This window comes from Maylandia zebra, linkage group LG11, assembly GCF_041146795.1.
Source record: "Maylandia zebra isolate NMK-2024a linkage group LG11, Mzebra_GT3a, whole genome shotgun sequence".
Taxonomy (NCBI): domain Eukaryota; kingdom Metazoa; phylum Chordata; class Actinopteri; order Cichliformes; family Cichlidae; genus Maylandia; species Maylandia zebra.
Genome location: NC_135177.1, coordinates 24,154,005 through 24,172,340, shown reverse-complemented (window position 1 = coordinate 24,172,340; position 18,336 = coordinate 24,154,005). Strand labels below are relative to the sequence as shown.

At 39.8% G+C, this 18,336-nt stretch overlaps 2 protein-coding genes across 3 annotated transcripts; one reads left to right on the top strand and one right to left on the bottom strand.

Annotated features, from left to right (window-relative positions):
• Positions 1–327: 327 nt before the first annotated feature.
• On the bottom strand, positions 328–6,410 carry tnfrsf1a (tumor necrosis factor receptor superfamily, member 1a). 2 transcript variants are annotated; one of them, XM_014410597.4, is made up of 10 exons: positions 6,195–6,410; positions 4,833–5,034; positions 4,624–4,738; positions 4,390–4,515; positions 4,115–4,270; positions 3,943–4,021; positions 3,175–3,218; positions 2,772–2,959; positions 2,567–2,681; positions 328–2,460 (listed from the first exon to the last, which is right to left on the bottom strand). In XM_014410597.4, the coding sequence occupies exons 2-10, from the start codon at positions 4,899–4,901 to the stop codon at positions 2,171–2,173; spliced, it is 1,182 nt and encodes a 393-aa protein (XP_014266083.1). In that variant the 5' UTR covers positions 4,902–5,034; positions 6,195–6,410; the 3' UTR covers positions 328–2,170. The 2 variants fall into 2 exon arrangements, with proteins under 2 accessions (XP_014266083.1, XP_004550839.1); XM_004550782.6 differs by having other exon boundaries at positions 2,567–2,684; positions 6,195–6,402.
• Positions 6,411–10,724: 4,314 nt separating this feature from the next.
• LOC101475839 (uncharacterized) lies at positions 10,725–17,940 on the top strand. Its single transcript, XM_014410588.4, has 8 exons — positions 10,725–11,027; positions 11,442–11,583; positions 11,675–11,800; positions 13,795–13,932; positions 15,290–15,427; positions 17,485–17,535; positions 17,619–17,723; positions 17,837–17,940. Exons 2-8 carry the CDS (start codon positions 11,442–11,444, stop codon positions 17,938–17,940), a joined length of 804 nt encoding a protein of 267 aa, XP_014266074.3. The 5' UTR covers positions 10,725–11,027.
• The last annotated feature ends 396 nt before the right edge of the window (positions 17,941–18,336 follow it).

The following is an 18,336-nucleotide window of genomic DNA, read 5'->3' as shown; positions in this document are numbered from 1 at the left end:
AAAAACAGCAGCAGAGTGTGTGTGTGTTCGTTCAGCTATTCATTATATGAGAAACCAATAACGGATACAGAGACGAGATTCAGTGTTTTATATTGCATGCACAGGGAGTTATGGGGAAGAGGTCTAGGCAAAGGAATGTAGCTAAAGAAATAGAATTTTTATAAAACTATCAGGTTAGGTTAAAGCAAAACGTCCTTCCATTTAAAGCCACAGAAAGATAACATTTCGTGTTAATGATTAAAGCCCCGTTGGAATGCAGACTGGCAGCGTGCCTGCAGTGAAATATGCACAATTACATTTTTCACACATGTAACTCAGACACACAGAGAAAGAGACATGACACATTTATTAAAACTTGAGTTTTACATTTGATTGATGCGCAACATTGATTGACAATCATCATCCAGTCGGTAAATATTTTTGTTTTAAGTATAAAACCATTTGAAAATACACTTTTCAATTCAAATGTTACTGATTGCTATGTGAATCTGCACGGTGAAACAACTGTATTATAAAAGTCGCTCAGCTGAGAGACACTGGGAACAGGTGTGTCCTCTTTTCTATAGCAGTATGAATAATGCTTGCATGATAGGGTTTCATTGAAAGCTTATCATTGAATGTGGCAGCAGTCAGCCCTACTGTAAGTAGGAACCACAAAGTTTCCAATACAATTTCAGTGGTCCTCAACTGCAAGGTGGGCCTCCCTGTGTGGGTGCAGCACCAGAGGAAGAACATGCACAATCAAGGGGTAAAAAGCTTGTCAGTATTACTGTGCTGACCTTCATATGACTGAAATTCAACTAGAATCTCTGTCCCTCTTTTTTTAAGTTCCTTCCTCATCGATGTTAATGAGTGACAGAAACCGTGCACGAGCTCTTGCAAGGGAAAGGAGGTGGGGGTGGGGGTGGGGGGGGTTGATAAATTGATTTTTAAGTTGAAGCATGCCACAGAATGTTTGTGAACCACTGTCCTATTAAAACATTACCTGTTAACTCAACGGTACCGGGATTAAATACACCACTTCCCTCTAGAAAGAAATACATGTTTTGCAATAATAAGTTTAACTTGTAACTATTTTTTAATTGCAACTATTTACAATAAAAAAAAATGGGTAGCTTAAGTTAAACACACTAGTAAAGTAGATACATTTGACTCCCCTAAAAGTTAATAAAACTACATAGAAATGCATACGGTACAAAATGCATCAACCATTTTAAGAGACTTGTCATAGTGATAATAAAGAAATAACACATTGGTTAAGGTGCATTCAGACTGCAAGATTTTAGCAGGAAAAAGCTTTAGCAGGATATTAAGTTTGAGGTATGCCGATCGCACAGTGATAACGCCTCCTGAATCCTACGCTACAACGAATGAGTGCAATTTCTCCACCACTCTTCCATCGTACGTGCCAACATTTACCTGGCATGACTCAACTAGACCTTCTTTTGGAATCTCAAACATTTCTTTTTGCATGTTTTACCTCAAAATCTATTTGTCTGCTTTGGCATTTCTACAATTGCACCATCACATTGTCTCACGCTACACTTACATTGCTCATTTTGGGTTTGTTTGTTTTTTAAGTTGTCAGATTTGTTCCTGAGGCTACTTTTGGTCACAAAACTGTCTCAACGCCCAACTTGGGACTTCTCTACTGGTGCAGCGTAGGACTGTCATTCTAGAGCCAGAGGAACAACTAGCCTTTAACACTGGTCATGTTAATGAATGTCTGCGTCTTTGGGAAATATAGTTTGCTTTGGGGAGTATAGCTTGGCTTGGTTTAAAGGTACAAAATAGCTGTAGGATTATATATAATGTGAAGAGAGTAGCATCAGTCTTCTCAGATATTGCTCAGCAATAAAGAAATAATCCTGGTTTTCAAAATGTAAAAAACTACTCATTGTAAAAAGCTCTTTGAAAATGATCTGAATGCAAACGTTTCCTGCGACGCTTTCAGCCATTTGTTCATTTGTTCTTAGTTGTTTCTTCCCGTCATCTCGCTGTGTGATTGTCAAAGAAGGACCCAAAGTCTTCAGTCTCATATGTGTACTGTGAAATAAAGCTGCTGCTTTTGTTGTAGCACCAGGCCAGTTTGGCATCCACGATTGAGTCCTTAAAGCCAGCAATACTTGGGCTCATAAGCATTTTGTTCCTCTTGGCACGTTTTACAGAGTTACTGAATGCCATATTTTGTCTCCAGTTCCTCAGCTGCTTTCCCCAGGTGCATATTTCTTAGTTTTTCTAATAATTCATTGAACAGTGGCCTGTGCAGCATTCCACCTCGTCCTCCTCCACCTGAATGTAAGGCCCACACCCGCAGCATCTGGTAGTGAGCCTCCCGGCAGGATCGGTGATCCATCTCTGCTTGTTCAATCTCTGTATCAGTCACACCAAGACAACGCACCAGCTGCTTCACCTGCACCACAGGTACCAGATCCAGGACGGCATAGATCAGCTCAGAGACTGTTGGGGGGAGAAATGAATAGGGGTATTGAGCAAAAGCGATACAACTGAGCACTTTTTGTTGAAGCTTGCACACTGGACCTCTGATGAGGAGCTATACACTCACGATTGATTTCCAGCGGGACACAGTCAGGCAGTTTGGACGTCTCCACTTGGGCCACAGAAGTCTGAGGAACCTCTGTCACAATGGTCTCCAAATGTTCCTCACTCTTCACCAAGACCTGCTATAAAACAAGAGCAGATCCTATTTAATGTCTGCAGATTGTAGACCGAACTGAGAAAAGTAACGACCGGCAGTTAAATCAACGTACCTCACAAGATTCCTGGGAAGTGTCAGATCGCTGGGAGGACCGTAGTAGCCTTTTTTTGGTTTGTCGTTTCGTGATCACGTACGTCATTAAAACCACCGACACCATCAACACTAATATTCCAGCTCCAGCTCCAGCAATTATACTGACAAAAGAGTCCGATTCATTGGGCGTATTTTCTTTTGAAGTAGCTAGAGAGTTACAGAAAAAAAATAGATCCATATTAAAACATAAGAAAAGAAAATGTACAGAAAATGTAAAGTTTTACTGGAGTTGAGAATTGAAAAAACATACATTATGTCTTAGTCAACAAAATTATTAATAATATTATAATATGCTTAAGTACATCTATGATTATTCTATTTGCTCACTCTTTTGTGAGAAAGAGGGCCTGGTTGGTGCTCACCTATTGTGGGTTTTGAACACAAGTGGTTGCACTGAGGAGAGCAACTGTGGAGAAGAGAGAACACTTTTCATAACACGGACGAGGAAGTAGCACATCTTAAAGAGGAAACGATTCACATGACAGCCAAGATGCCTTTTTTACATCATCATATGAATTCAAGCAATTTCATTTTCACACTTTCAGTACTGTTTCAAAGTTACCACTAAGCAAGTAATTAGTGTTGAATTAACACTTATTCAGCTGTCACAATCACTACTAATTGCTACATTTATTTGTTAGAAAGAATGTAGCTCGGGATTGTTGAAAGTACGGGCAGCAAGTTCCCTTGGGCTCTCAGGTTTTTTCCCATGATAAATACCACTGTACCTATCCACATGCTAAATTATTAACTAACACAAAATGTGGGTTGCCATGATTTTTACATTCATAATTCTATTTTTTTAAGTATAAGACATCCACATAAGACATCTGTCTACATCGGCTTGACTCGAGTGTTTCTAAGACTTATAAACATTTACTTCCTCCCTGAGTGGGACAGACCGACCGTGTGTTTAACAAATGAGAACTTGTTCAGTGACTGTTCACATCTCAGGTTTTCATGTGTCATAACTTCTCTGTTGCCAACAAATGGAAAGACTGAGAAATGTGCTGAGAGTTTCAATTCTACAAACACACTTCCCCGTTAACATTTAAACAAACAATCCCAAACAGTGAAATAGGAACAATGCGCACACACACAAAGCTCACATACAACAGTCGTATGCTCACCTCTCGCACAGTTTGCACTTGCCGTTGTCTTTGTAGTAATTGTCCTTACATCTGCACACAGTGTTATTATCTGGTGTACCTGTGAACAGCAAGATTGTTTCTATTTAGACTCACATGAAGAAATGCATTATGGGCCATGACTTAGTGGGTACTGGAATAAGTTAAGGCTTACATTTCTGCATTTCCACTTCATCGGCTTTGCACGTTTTACATCTGCGACAATCAAAGGTTTCGCTGTCAATTCTAATCTTGTAATATCCATATTTACATCGACACTTAGTGTTCTGGTTTCCTAAACATGGCGACACCTGGATTTCATTCTTTAAAGCTGCAGAAAGGAACGCACACACACACAAAAGAAAATCAAGTAAGGCAAACCTGAAGCTGAAGATATACTTCTAAATCTAACATGTTAGACTGAGTCAGGAAAGGATAAAGTTGCTCTACCTTTGCAGGTTCTGCAAGGTAGGCAGTTGGGGGAGTAGTTCATAAATTCTAAGTACTGTCCTCCCGGACACTGTGTGCAGGTTGATCTCTCTTTGGGACCATGACATTTTTCTTGAAGCTTAAAACCTGAAAACAGGAAAATTACGTGTAAAAACAAAAAGTTAGCTTGATGATGTCTCAGATTATTTGCTTGTCACTGTGGATATATATGACATACAGTGGCTCATACAGTACCTGGACTGCATTTGTTGCAACATATTCCATCTTCAGTGTGAAACTCGTCAGGTTTACAGTTCTTATTAACTTCCTGTGACTCTGGTAACGATGCCAAAGTGGTGATGAACATGCACTAAAACAAAGAATTTACAATGAATATCCAAAGAGAAGTTCCCAACAAGGGAATTTCTCATTTCTTCATGCAGTGACCTTTAAGGTGTTCTCACCATCAGGCAAAGTAAGGTGCCAAAAGAGGCTTTTTTACTCCTCTGTCCTCTGTGCCGAAGGGCCTCCATAATCAAAATGACCCAAAGTCCACTAATTTGAGGAAGTGTAGTTGCATAGCATAGCTGCTGCACTCCATCAGCCCCCGATCCTCGTACTGGCCCCTTGGCTGCTGTGTAGGATTGCGGTCTGTTCTCTGGTCAGCTGAATGGTAATTAACAAAAAGGATTTTAGGAATAGGCACAGTACAAAAATCATAAAGCAGGATTTTGGCAGAGAGCAGAATGCATTTTAAAGCTCTAATCGCGTCAGCCGCTACCATGTTTGCTTGTGCACTTTAGAACTACTCATATGCTACAGTATTGTGTCATAACATTAAGACATACTGTGCTTTTATCAGGTGTTATGGTTGCATAAATGCTAAAAATGTGCTATTTAATCCAGTTGGTAGGTGAATGCTAGGCAACCAAATGACATCATAACATCTGATGATAGATAAGAACCCCGAGACCTGCCAAGTTTGGTTGCTCAACTCCTGATAACATAGAAGGAGTTTGCATAGAGATGTGGAGCATTATTAAAAATTATTTTTTACATTTAAATTAGCAGAAGTGAAACAAAGTGAACCCCGGGTTCACGTTGTGTCCATAGACTTGTATTGGACAGAAATTTTAAATAGATTAGATGAAATGGTATGTGTGGTAGAGGTTGAATTATCAGAAGTGGTTTTCCCAGCATGGTGAGAAGATTAAACGAAACTCTCTCCAAGCCGCTGCACAGGTAATAATTTATCTCATTTATCTCACAAATGTAACGCGTGCGGGGGCTGAGGCTGCAAATGTTTTCGCCTGGATTTTTTATTAAAGCTGACTATTAGCAGAGCGGTGCTTTATACAATCCTACACATAATACTGCACATTATGCATCTTCTCCCGTTAACAAGCCCTTAATTCAATGAATTTAAACACCTTAAAGAGGACGAGTTTGGGTGTGACTACTGTGAAGACAGTGTGATCCCTAAAGAAATAATTCACAGAGAGACTGATTTTGTGCTCAGTAAACGAAGGTCGCATATCTGCGCCACTTGTTTGGGCAGCTTCCCTCTTCGCTTCCCTGTCGCGGTCAAAGGCTGAGATTAGAAACTTTTTCGAGTGTTTTTAAGCGCACAAAAACTCGACGTGTCTTATTTTTACGTATTTACAGATTACACTGACGTGTTTGAGAACTTAACCTGCACTTTTCATTTAACTTTTTTCTTGTCACTGGTTTCGATTTAACTACCCACCACACAAACGCCCACCACAGTCTGATATGAATCGCTCCTTCCCACAGACACACTGCTTAGATATTTAACTGTCACTTACCTGGACGACCACCGTCACTCTGAGGAATATTTCTTAACCTCAGCTCTTTGCGTGGAAATCGGCATTTCAGTTACTGAAGTACACATATATATTTTAGAGAAAGCAGCGCGACAGAACTGCTGCTGCCCAGTCTCTGAAGAGGGGAGGCGGTCTCAAACGGGAAATGCTGTGACGCGCACGTTTCACAGGAATTAGTTTCACAGGCAAACTGGCAAAACTGCACCTGAGGTTCAAAAACACAACAAACCTGTAGGAAAGCCGTTAAACCAGCAGACAAGTCAACTTCAGTTCAATAAGGACAATAACAAGAATCATAAAACACTTGGGATGTGGAGCTATCTGTAAATAAAAGCACACTACGATCATTTTCAGCTTTTTAAAAAAAATGAATTGGAAATTTCTACATTAAAAAAAGATATTAAATTAAATTTTAGACTATATATACACAGATATCTAAGGGAACAATCCACAACCTAAAACATAGAGTTAAACATCGATAGGCCAGTAGCTTGACCGGATAAAAAGAGTATCTCGGAGAGAGGGTGATTTAGTCTTTCCCAAATACAGGGAGGGGTTCACCTCGGTGCGAAAGACTGCGTGGGCTAGTAGTTCATACTAGCATTGCATTGTAGGTTTTCATATTCAGAAAACCTCTGTATACAAGTGGCAAGGACTGCAAGCCGCTGCACGTCCACGCACCAGTGTGAGTGCTAAAATCTGGCATCCATCCATCAGTCCTCCATCGTAGTGGCAGCAGACTAAGCAGGATATTCCAGACAGTCTTCTCTCCAGCAACGATTTCCACTTCGTCATTGCGGGGGAGGGCATCGTATATATCAAAATATTGAACAACACCCCTTAATCTTTTGGCGCCATTAAGGAATCACAGAAATTATCTATGAAGCCGAGACCAAGTGAAGTTACAGAGTGCTGAGCCACACTGTGCAGAAAAGTCGCCAACGCTCCGCTGACTCAATAACTGCAGAGTTAATGGCGTGGCCAAACAGCTGTAATAATAACGTGTAGGTGTAGGTGGCTCAGTATTTATGTATGTCTCAAACGGGTTCTGGGTCTTTCTGTGCGTCTGCTCACAGCTGGGCAAGCCCGTAAACCTCCCAAAGGACGGACCCAGATAAAAAACATAACCAAAGACGATCCAGAAGCGTTTTGGGGCCTGAGCTGTGATCTAATGAATGAAAAGGTAAAAGATTGCCTCCCAGGGGATAAAGAGGAATTTAAAAGCCAGCACAGTGATGAAAGGGAGGGGACATTACTACATATCATGTATGTAGCTTTCACATTTGTGTCACAAGTACCATCATTGCAGGCAGGTGCTGCCATCTGCTATGGATGCTTAACTGACCTCTCTGCAGGCCATGTTGTTTACATTATTAAGGTGTGCCAGCTGCTTTTTGTAAACGGGGTTGCTTATTAACTACTCTTTAATTAAAGACAACGTTGAAACGTTAAAAAACGTTCTGAGGGACCCAGGGTCCCTGAGCAGTTGTGGACCTTTTTATATTTTGTGTGTGTGTTCACTGTTATTTTTTTCCGTGTGTATTTATAGGGAGGTGTGTGCGTGGTTGTGGCTGTAACCAGGAGGCCGGGCTGCAGGCTGAAGATTGCTGGCCACGCCCGAGGAAGATGCCACACACCGTCAGCGGATCAGCATCGGCGGAGGGAGCTACTTAATAGTGTGCAGCCTCCACCGACGCGGGATGATTCTGTCACGGTTTGCCAGGGCAAGCCGTGGGGATGTGGAGGAAAATAGGACCCAAAACGCTAACGGCGCGTTTATTTACAGTGCGATAAATGATAATACATCCCCGTGCTCTCCCTTTACTCCCGTGTTGTGTCTTCTTCCCAGCTTCTGTCAGGGACCTGGTCTGGGCACGTCTTTCACTTTCTTTCCACACTTGCAGTCTATGACATTCGTCTTGCTCTCTTCTGCTTGAATGTGCCAAAGATCTGAAAATGTCCTATAAAGGGATGAACCTTTAATACCTTTGTATCATTTTACTCCTAAACGAATCACCAATTGAGTGGACGCTGAGTGGTTAAGCCATTACTTTGAAATCATTAGTTATTCTGGAAAGGACCTGATAAAAACGTCTTTGCATACTGTGAAATTGACTACAGAGATTAAGCATAGGCTGTAAGGCAAGTATCACTTAACTATATTTATAGGCACCATAATTTTTAAAAGAGCATCCTGTAGTAGACCAGTCCTTTATTAAAGAGGCCAGCAGAGCGTTACCTCACGCGACTTTGCTATTACAGTATACTAAAGAGCTCATTCAGCAGAGCAAGACAAGTGCTTCCTCAGAAAAACCACATCCTTCCTTTATAGGTAGCAACAAAAAAAGCATCTTCATCTCTTCACTCTTCCTCCTCCCTCTCACCCAGTCTTCCTCTGTGTCACACATAAAGTGTCACTTACACTAACCCGTTTGGCATACATAGGTCTTTGCAAAAATGCACATGCAAATAGACTGTTGATTCCCCCACACAGTCTTCTAGTCCAGCTGTGAGGACTGACTGGCTCATCTCTGACTCAGCATGCAGATTTTGTCAACTAAAAAGTGGCGTTGTTTATCTGTTTACTTCATAACAAAAGAGTCAACATGTTCCTGGCACAAGAACTTTTGAAGTTCTGTTTAGACGTATCAACTCTTACGGTCAAGCATCAATACTGATACTGAAACCTCAAGATAAGCATGACCAGTTTTGCTGTAACCAGTTCATGATCAGCCATGGTCTTGTTGCACAGTCATCTCTCATCCAGTCATCTCTGTATTCTGTTTGAGTGTTGCTACTCAGCTATAGTCACACTTGTCACTTGAGGCTGCCCCTATTTCCTTAAACCTAGTCCCCGTTTCACTGTTGAAAGGAGGTCACGTGCTGTGGCTTGGTTTCTGTGAAAACTGAGGTCAAGTATAGTAATTATCGCTGGCTGGCAGCTATCTACACACTAATGGCATTTTGTCAGTTTTTGCTGATTAATGTTCTCACACCTACGCTACCAGTTACACCAATAATAAAGCAATTAACTAGAAACATATCATTCTTATCATTTACAGCACGGTTTTACCCCCGTCTGGAAAATATACCTTTTGTTTTAATTCAGAAAAAATACACTCAACCTTCAGATAACAAACTGAAGTGTGCATGAAACTAACAGAAGACAGTCTAAGACTTCATACAAGGATATCAATGAGGTCCACACCATGAACAAATGAGCTGCTGGATCCAGATGAATGTCTGGATCCGGATCGTTTTTTTAATATTGTGATTATATTGAGAGTCTATCTTAAACATGATGCCTCACTTTTTTTTTTGTTATCCCACTTCAGAAGTGTGTGTGAAGCTGTGATGTGAAATGCCCAATTTTGTCCTATATCAAAATGTCAGCCTTTAAAAAAACTCAGCTAGTTTGCCCATTGTGTAAGTTTTTTTTTTTTTGACTTTCTATTAGGTTTGTTTAATGTTTTATATCATTTCTTGTTTTTTTTTACTCTTAGTAAATTTAGCCCCATTCTTGGTTCCTAGTTGCCTTGTAATTGTAATCCTTCCTGTGTTCCTTTTCTGCTATGTCAAGTCTTGTGCATTAAATTCATTCACGTGTATGTCTTCCCTATTTAATTATCACATTTCCCGTTTTACTTTGAGAGTTAGAATTCCTTGTGCGTTTCCTTTATTTTTGCTTCTTGTACCTTGTTTTCTGTATGATTTAGTTCACCTGTGTCTTATCTCCACTTTCCCTAATTACCCTTCTGTGTATATTGTCTGTGTATGTTTCTGTTCTCCCTCCCAGTGGTCCCGACCTCTGGTGTTTCTGGTGTTTGAAGGCCTTAGTGTGCTTTCAAGTCTTAGGTTTCAGTAGTTATAGTTTTCAGTTTCCTTTGTCCCTCATGATTCACATTTGTACAACCTTGACATCAGTCTGCAGTAAACAGCTCGCTTTTTGTTCGCCTCAGTCTGCCTGTCATCCTGGCTCTAAATCTGACTCCAAAACTTAAAATTGTAGGTTCACCCATGCTCCACTTTTGGTAACATTTTTATATTAATCAGTCCTTACCTTCTGAGTAATCCAACTGACAACACAGTTGGATTACACGCACGCACACACACAGCCAATAATCGCGCATATTATCCTTTAATTGCTCCAATGTGTATATGAGTTGATAAAGAATAACATAACTGTTTCTTAACTTGCACGTTATTCTACAGAAACATTTTGGTTTTTTGTCAGCCAAATGTTTATATTTGAAATGATAAAAAAAAATTGTAATGAGCAATTTGGGACCTATGCATGCAATTGGCATTGCAATGTTTTCAATCCTCATAACATTACACGCCTTCTCATTATCACAAAGTAATTTCTTGGAATGACATTTTTCTCATTAACACCTTTCTATAAGAGTAAAAAGATACCTATGAGGTAAACGATGCCTTACATTAAACGACTTCATCATCCTGTGCTAAGAAGAGGCGAGAGAGAGCGAGAGTGGCAGAGGTGAAAGAGAAAACGAGAGAATAAAAAGCATCAGAGTGCTCGCAGCAAAAGCAGATTTTGGAGGAAACGAGAGAGATAGGATGATGGAAAAATGTGGAGGCTGACGGGGGTATGTTGCTGTGCACAGCCAAGGTGGTCTCCAAAAAGACAGGAGAGAGAGAGAGTGGGACAAGGATGTTGACTGTTAATATGTAAGGTTTTCAGGATGAGTCATCTCTGACATTTTATGAATAGTCCCTTGACACACTTCTCGTCCCCTGCTCAGTCTCAGGCTCAGAGGGTCCCAAGTGACATCTTGCTAAAACCTCTTCTCCACAGTAAGTAAAGATTTTCACAGCATGTATTTTCAGCTATAACTTTATCATTTTGAATGTTTTAGTAGAGCCTTGTAACCTGTTTGCATTAGGATGTAAAGCTGGTCTCTCTTAGTGTTGTATTTTGTCTGTGTTTTATCATCAGTGTGTTACAGGCTTTTTTAGAATTTAAAATGTGTGTCCTAACATATTTAGGCAGCCTGACTACCGAATTCTTTTTCTCAGAATGGAAGATGTTATGATATTTATCATCTTTAATCTTTAGTGTGTTTCACTGAGTGCCTGCTGGGATTGTTATGTGAATACATTTGACAGAATCATGATAGTAATACTTTTCCTCCTGTCTCTGCTTACTCCCCTCCTTTTCCTCCTCCTCCTCCTCCTCCTCCTCTTCTTTTCTTGTATGTTTCTTCCCAGATGCGGCCACTCTGTTTTATTTTACCATTACTGTGCTTCCTACCTTTGCTATCTTCTAACCCTGTAAAGCCCACTTGCAGTCCAACACAGTACAGCTGGCCATATATATCACCTACGTTTTGTTGTGAAAAGTGCCCTGCAGGTACAGTAACTTCCTCACATCCCATTAAAGTTCATGGCTGTGATGTCAACAGTAGTGCTTTAACTGCAAACTGATGTTTCATATATTCCAGGTGAGTTTATGGCCAGACGCTCACAGAAAAACTGTGACCATAAATGTGAACCCTGTGAAGCTGGGAAATACACAGCCAGCTACAACACGGCGATGAACTGTGAATTTTGTGACAGCTGCAGTAAACGTGAGTAACTTCACATCTTTAGCTTTGGGCGTGGAGGCGCTACAGTACATGTGAGGATTTGAAATGTGTGAAAACTTTAAGGCAATTTTTAGACTGACAGCACAAAGAGCTTTAGTGGCAGGAATGATGACGTAGTGGGTTTTACGACTTACACGTTTTTCTACAGACACATTGATTCGAGCTCTTGTACACAGATATTCCCGCTAGAGCGCACCTGTTATCTTTTAAGCAGATAGAAGAATGACAAAGCATTACAGTAAAAATACTACTCAGGACCCCCCCTCCCCTTGTTATAGTGAAACATGTGGTTGCTTATACATTTTGTGTTAGTGTGTGAGCTCTATCATGCTCTCTCTTGATGTGAGATGTGTGAGTGAGTCATTAACTCTCTGTCGACCTGACCACTGCATTTGACCAATGACTCCACAGAATTTTGACAAAGTCAGACTGCTAGCTGTTTCTCAACTCAGGATTTCAGAGAAGTTTGCATATACAAAACTTACACAAGGGGATTTCCCATTTCATGTATCAACGGGGGGATACAGTCAGAAGGAGATGAAAGACAGAAGGGGAAGAGAAGGGGGTCTGTGAAACCAACTGTGAGCCAGCACTGGGGTTTAATATGATGAGATTCTGCAGCAGAAGTTTGTGTTTACACAGTAATCTCGACATGGTCTGCGGCACAGCCCACCGAGACAGGAGGAGGCTGAAAAAGCAGACCATCTTCATGTCAGTGGAAAAAAAGAGCAAAATACCAAAAAAGCAGCAAACAGTGGAAAGAGCAGAAATGTCATGTCCTATGTTATTATTACTCAGGGCTTTGTGCTGGTACAGGTGAACAAAACAGCATGTCGTGCCTTTTTTAAATGTCACTGTGGAAAACAGACAAGAGAAAACACAGAACTGAGACAAATTTGAGTTTCTCGGTCTCAATTTTGGCTACATGTGCATTTTAGCTGAATTTGACTTTTTTGTGTGTCAACCAAGAAGCCTTTTTTACACATATCATAATCAAAGGGCTCACATACCTTTTTCCAAATTACAAACCAGATACATATAGACATTTAACATCGACCAAACATCTACTTATTGTTTATACACCTGCACATTAGAACAACTGTTTACATTTCTTCAGCAGAGGAAGGTGGGCGTTCAAAGCACAAGAAGGGGCTTTATACCAATTAACGGCTATGGAAATAATTCAGCCCACTCAAAAACTTTGCATAGCAGAGCAGTGATATAAAAAGTGCTTCTGTGTTGTTGGTGCCAATGATTTGTTGGTGATGATGATAAGAGTTTGGATGTGTGGACCTCAGAGGGCTTCATGGAACAAAATGCTTGGTTACCTGTTCTCTTCTGTTTACTACTCTGTATGTTTATGCTGCTTACTGCTCTCACTGCATTTTAATTCATTATTATAAGACAGCAGAGTAAAACAGTGCTGAGCACACACGTAAGAGTCGCTGCCAGCTTTAAAATGTCCACAGTCCTCGTGTTGTGACCTCAGCTGCTCATTTTATAGTAATCTGTCTGGAAAAAGTGAAAATATTTTTATTCTGCTTGTGGACCGCTGTTGGCTGGTGAGCTTTTAAGACTCTGCATGTTGTGCTACGTCCCTCTGTAACCCTAAATGCCACAAAATGATTTCTGTTTACGATTTTCACTTTGTGTGTTTGGTTTTGGGATGACTGTGACTCTTTGGAAGTCATATAAGTAGTTCGCTGATTGCTAATATGTAACATCAGATTGAGGTGTGCACACTAAAGCATCATTTAAGAAAGACCTTGTTTCATCAAACTGAAATTCTCTAAAGAAGAAGCACCAGACGTGATAATATAACGGTCTTATGACTTCAAACCAGAATCTTTACCTGTCGTGCCCAGTTTTGTGAGTCATTTCACATTTTCAGTTTTATCACAAAGACATCCTTTGCACACACTTTCAACTTTATCCGTCTTTAAATCACTTTTAACAATGACCGTGTTTTTCCACAGCAAACATGGAGGTCAAGACAGAATGCAGCGCGACTCATAACACCGTGTGCACATGTAAGGCTGGCTACAAGTGCAAAGACCAAGACTGTAAAGAGTGTGTATCCACAATCAAACCCACCGTCCCTCCATCTACTACTGGTAAGTGAGCCCTTCTCGGCACAGTCAACTAAATGTGAAACAATTGTTGACACAGTGGTTATCATTTATTCATTGCAGTGTTTTGTTTTGAATAGTTTCAACCATAACACACTTGAGGGCCACGTGCAGCATCACATTCTCATTAAGGAGCTTTGTCGTTTTGCATTCTTTCATTAACAATTTGCTACAGATTATCAGTGTAAAAGCACAAAAAATAACATTGTAGATGCGTTGCCCAAAGACATAAGATCGGAGACTAATTTAACACTACCATGAAAAGCAATAACATAACAGATATACTCATCTTTTACACCAAAATGATTTAGGCGTCAAACTTGTCTGAGTGTACAGGCTGAACCACAAAAGGGCAGCAAATGCTCATTTTTCATGAGAAGTTACTCATTTAACTACATCTGGGAATATAACTTCTTTTTATTTAAAAATACTCCTGAGAACCCATGAGTTCAAATGCCTTATTTTATGAAAACAAGACTGAAAGTAGCTCAGAGTAATAAGTTTGTTAAAAGAAACTGTTTATTTACATGTATGCACAAGAGCATTTACTAGCGTGTTTGTCTGGATCCAGTGGGGTACCTACAAACAAGGAAACATTCACACTCAAAAAATATTCATGCCCAAAGTGGTGACGTTAAGTAATCTGATTACATGAAAACATTCAGTTACGTAAGTACAACGTAAAATGTTCAAATTAATGGAATCTGGCCAAATGAAACTTACATTGAGCTCCCTAAAAAAAATAAATCACAATTAATGAATTAAATGAATAAACCTTTGATTTGATATACTTCAGTTTCATTTTGTGTTTATGAGGGCAAAGACTAATTTTTTGAGTGCATATTTTAACCCAAAGAAAAGAAGATATCAACACAAAAGTACCATCAGGATATTGTAAAGCAGCACTAACGTCAAGACTTGCTTAGAGAAACCCAATCATAGATAGTCATCACCCACAACCCTACAGAGGTCAGTCAGCTCTATGTGGCCTTTTAGCATCTTTCAGCTCGTTGTTTCTAGTTTTTAAAGTCTGCCAGTAATGAGTTTAGATGCACTTAACGCTGATGTCATCCACCTTAAACCCACTGTGTCTGCGAGGGACAAGTATGCACTCTGAGGTGATAACATCAGTGTTTAAAAAGTGTTTAAAATTCTCTAAAGAAGAAGCACCAGACGTGATAATATAACGGTCTTATGACTTCAAACCAGAATCTTTACCTGTCGTGCCTAGCTTTGTGAGTCATTTCACATTTTCAGTTTTATCACAAAGACATCCTTTGCACACACTTTCAACTTTATCCGTCTTTAAATCACTTTTAACAATGACCGTGTTTTTCCACAGCAAAAGTGGAGGTCAAGACAGACTGCAACCCGACTCATAACAATGTGTGCCCATGTAAGGCTGGCTACAAGTGCAAAGACCAAGACTGTAAAGAGTGTGTATCCACAATCAAACCCACCGTCCCTCCATCTACTACTGGTAAGTGAGCCCTTCTCGGCACAGTCAACTAAATGTGAAACAATTGTTGACACAGTGGTTATCATTTATTCATTGCAGTGTTTTGTTTTGAATAGTTTCAACCATAACACACTTGAGGGCCACGTGCAGCATCACATTCTCATTAAGGAGCTTTGTCGTTTTGCATTCTTTCATTAACAATTTGCTACAGATTATCAGTGTAAAAGCACAAAAAATAACATTGTAGATGCGTTGCCCAAAGACATAAGATCGGAGACTAATTTAACACTACCATGAAAAGCAATAACATAACAGATATACTCATCTTTTACACCAAAATGATTTAGGCGTCAAACTTGTCTGAGTGTACAGGCTGAACCACAAAAGGGCAGCAAATGCTCATTTTTCATGAGAAGTTACTCATTTAACTACATCTGGGAATATAACTTCTTTTTTATTTAAAAATACTCCTGAGAACCCATGAGTTCAAATGCCTTATTTTATGAAAACAAGACTGAAAGTAGCTCAGAGTAATAAGTTTGTTAAAAGAAACTGTTTATTTACATGTATGCACAAGAGCATTTACTAGCGTGTTTGTCTGGATCCAGTGGGGTACCTACAAACAAGGAAACATTCACACTCAAAAAATATTCATGCCCAAAGTGGTGGCATTAAGTAATCTGATTACATGAAAAAATTCAGTTACGTAAGTACAACGTAAAATGTTCAAATTAATGGAATCTGACCAAATGAAACTTACATTGAGCTCCCTAAAAAAAAATCACGATTAATGAATTAAATGAATAAACCTTTGATTTGATATACTTCAGTTTCATTTTGTGTTTATGAGGGCAAAGACTAATTTTTTGAGTGCATATTTTAACCCAAAGAAAAGAAGATATCAACACAAAAGTACCATCAGGATATTGTAAAGCAGCACTAACGTCAAGACTTGCTTAGAGAAACCCAATCATAGATAGTCATCACCCACAACCCTACAGAGGTCAGTCAGCTCTATGTGGCCTTTTAGCATCTTTCAGTCTGCCAGTAATGAGTTTAGATGCCTTTAACGCTGATGTCATCCACCTTAAACCCACTGTGTCTGCGAGGGACAAGTATGCACTCTGAGGTGATAACATCAGTGTTTAAAAGTGTTTAAAACAACAACAAATTAAAAAATAAAATATTTGTTATCGGATCGCATTTTTCATGAAACACAATGAAGAAATGTTGTTTACAACTTACAGCTTAAACAGATTTTTTTTAATTATGGTTACGTTTTGGCACCATCAGCACTTCACAAAGGTTAGGGAATTTACTAACTTCATGTGAAGTGCTTGAGTTGCCTAAACCTAACCACAGAGGAGAGCACAGACACAGGTGAGAATGTGAGAATTGTGCACTTCTCTTGTCTACCTCAACAGCCTCCTGGCAAAGCTCTGCGCAGTGCTTAAAGGAAATTTCCTTTCATGCCTCCATCCCCCCTACAACATAACTCAGTAACAGTGTAGCAATCCATGATAACAAGTTCTAGAAGACAGGCAGATTTAGGGGTGTAGTACATGAATCTGTTAACTGATTCAAAGTCTTAATGTCGTGTCCTGTGTTATTATCACTCTGGGCTCTGTACGAGGGCAGGTGAGCAAAACAGTCTGTTGTGTCTCTTTTTTTAAATGTCACTGTAGAGGCCCTAGTTGTAGCATGTGTTTTCCTGTACTGTAATCCTGCCTACATACAGTAATGTGGACAGGTCATAGTCAGAATCCCTAAAATGTTTCTGATTCAGCTGAAACTGTTACATGACTAAAAATAATCCAAACAAATGAGCTGTTAATAATGCTTGGAAGCTATTTGCATGTTCTTGTAACTGTTTGCCTCTTCTGTAGTAACCGTGGAGAAAGGACACACACATTCAAACACACACACACACACAAACACATGATGAAATAAGTTAAACATTAGGGACAAAAGAGTGAGCTCACTGACAAATCCAAGCCACAATAGTGTCATCTTGTCATCGAACTAATAATGCCTGCAGTGAGCTTATAAGGTTCTCTTTTTTTTATGTTTCCCTCTAGTGGCGACACCTGATGTTACCACCACCAGGCTCGCCACTAAACCGATTGCAGGTAAAGTAGCCAAATTGTATTGCCTGTGAAATTATTGAACTGATGTAAATTATGGAAACTAACTCTCTCATGTGTTATTATAGATACGGTGTGGTTCCTGGTGATAATTGCCCTCCTGTGTACAGGAATTGCACTGGTTGTTGTGACAAAAATCAAGCCATTTTTAGTCTGGATTAGGTTCACTCACGGTTAGTAGATTTCTTTTAAATCACTTAATATTTTTCTTAGAACTTTTGTGTTATAAATACCCCCAAATGTTTAAATTCTTATTAAAACCATCCCGTCATTTCTTGCTGCTTAGGGTACTTCTTGGCTGAAAAACCTGCCACACAACCTGCATGTGATGAAGAAGTGTCCAAGCCCGTCCAGGAAGTGTGCGGGAAATGTGACCAACCTATGTGTTAAAGACCAGATCTGGAATTTGGAGGAGCGAGAACCTAACAAGACACTCGGTGGCACATCCCAGATGGAAAACATTCGTCACTGCTTTTGGACATTTAAATGGAGCTAAAAGGCACTCCGCGCCGTGCTGATCAGTGGAATGCCAGAAGGTGGAAAGTTTGAAACTGTTGCTGTTTCCTGAGAGGACAGATGATCATTTTGGCATCTGTGACTTTGAAGTGTATAAAATTGTGGTGGGTAAAAATCTTGGAACTGATAAGACAGAGGGGACATTGTGGCAGTGAAAGGAAAGTATGTACTATAGTACATAAAGTTAAACATATTTCATGTATATCTACATATATGTGCAGACATAATTAGCTGCTTTTGTAGCCAGCTTTTCAATATCACATGTGGATG

What these genes read in the sequence shown, in the direction of transcription:
- tnfrsf1a (XM_004550782.6), bottom strand. Translation starts at nt 4,901, where the DNA reads ATGGAGGCCCTTCGGCACAGAGGACAGAGGAGTAAAAAAGCCTCTTTT. An exon ending in TTGCAACAAATGCAGTCCAG is followed by an intron (nt 4,516 to 4,623) that starts GTACTGTATGAG and finishes TCCTGTTTTCAG; the next exon opens with GTTTTAAGCTTCAAGAAAAA. An exon ending in CTTCCCAGGAATCTTGTGAG is followed by an intron (nt 2,685 to 2,771) that starts GTACGTTGATTT and finishes CTTGTTTTATAG; the next exon opens with CAGGTCTTGGTGAAGAGTGA.
- LOC101475839 (XM_014410588.4), top strand. Translation starts at nt 11,442, where the DNA reads ATGCGGCCACTCTGTTTTATTTTACCATTACTGTGCTTCCTACCTTTG. An exon ending in CGTCCCTCCATCTACTACTG is followed by an intron (nt 13,933 to 15,289) that starts GTAAGTGAGCCC and finishes GTTTTTCCACAG; the next exon opens with CAAAAGTGGAGGTCAAGACA. An exon ending in CGCCACTAAACCGATTGCAG is followed by an intron (nt 17,536 to 17,618) that starts GTAAAGTAGCCA and finishes GTGTTATTATAG; the next exon opens with ATACGGTGTGGTTCCTGGTG.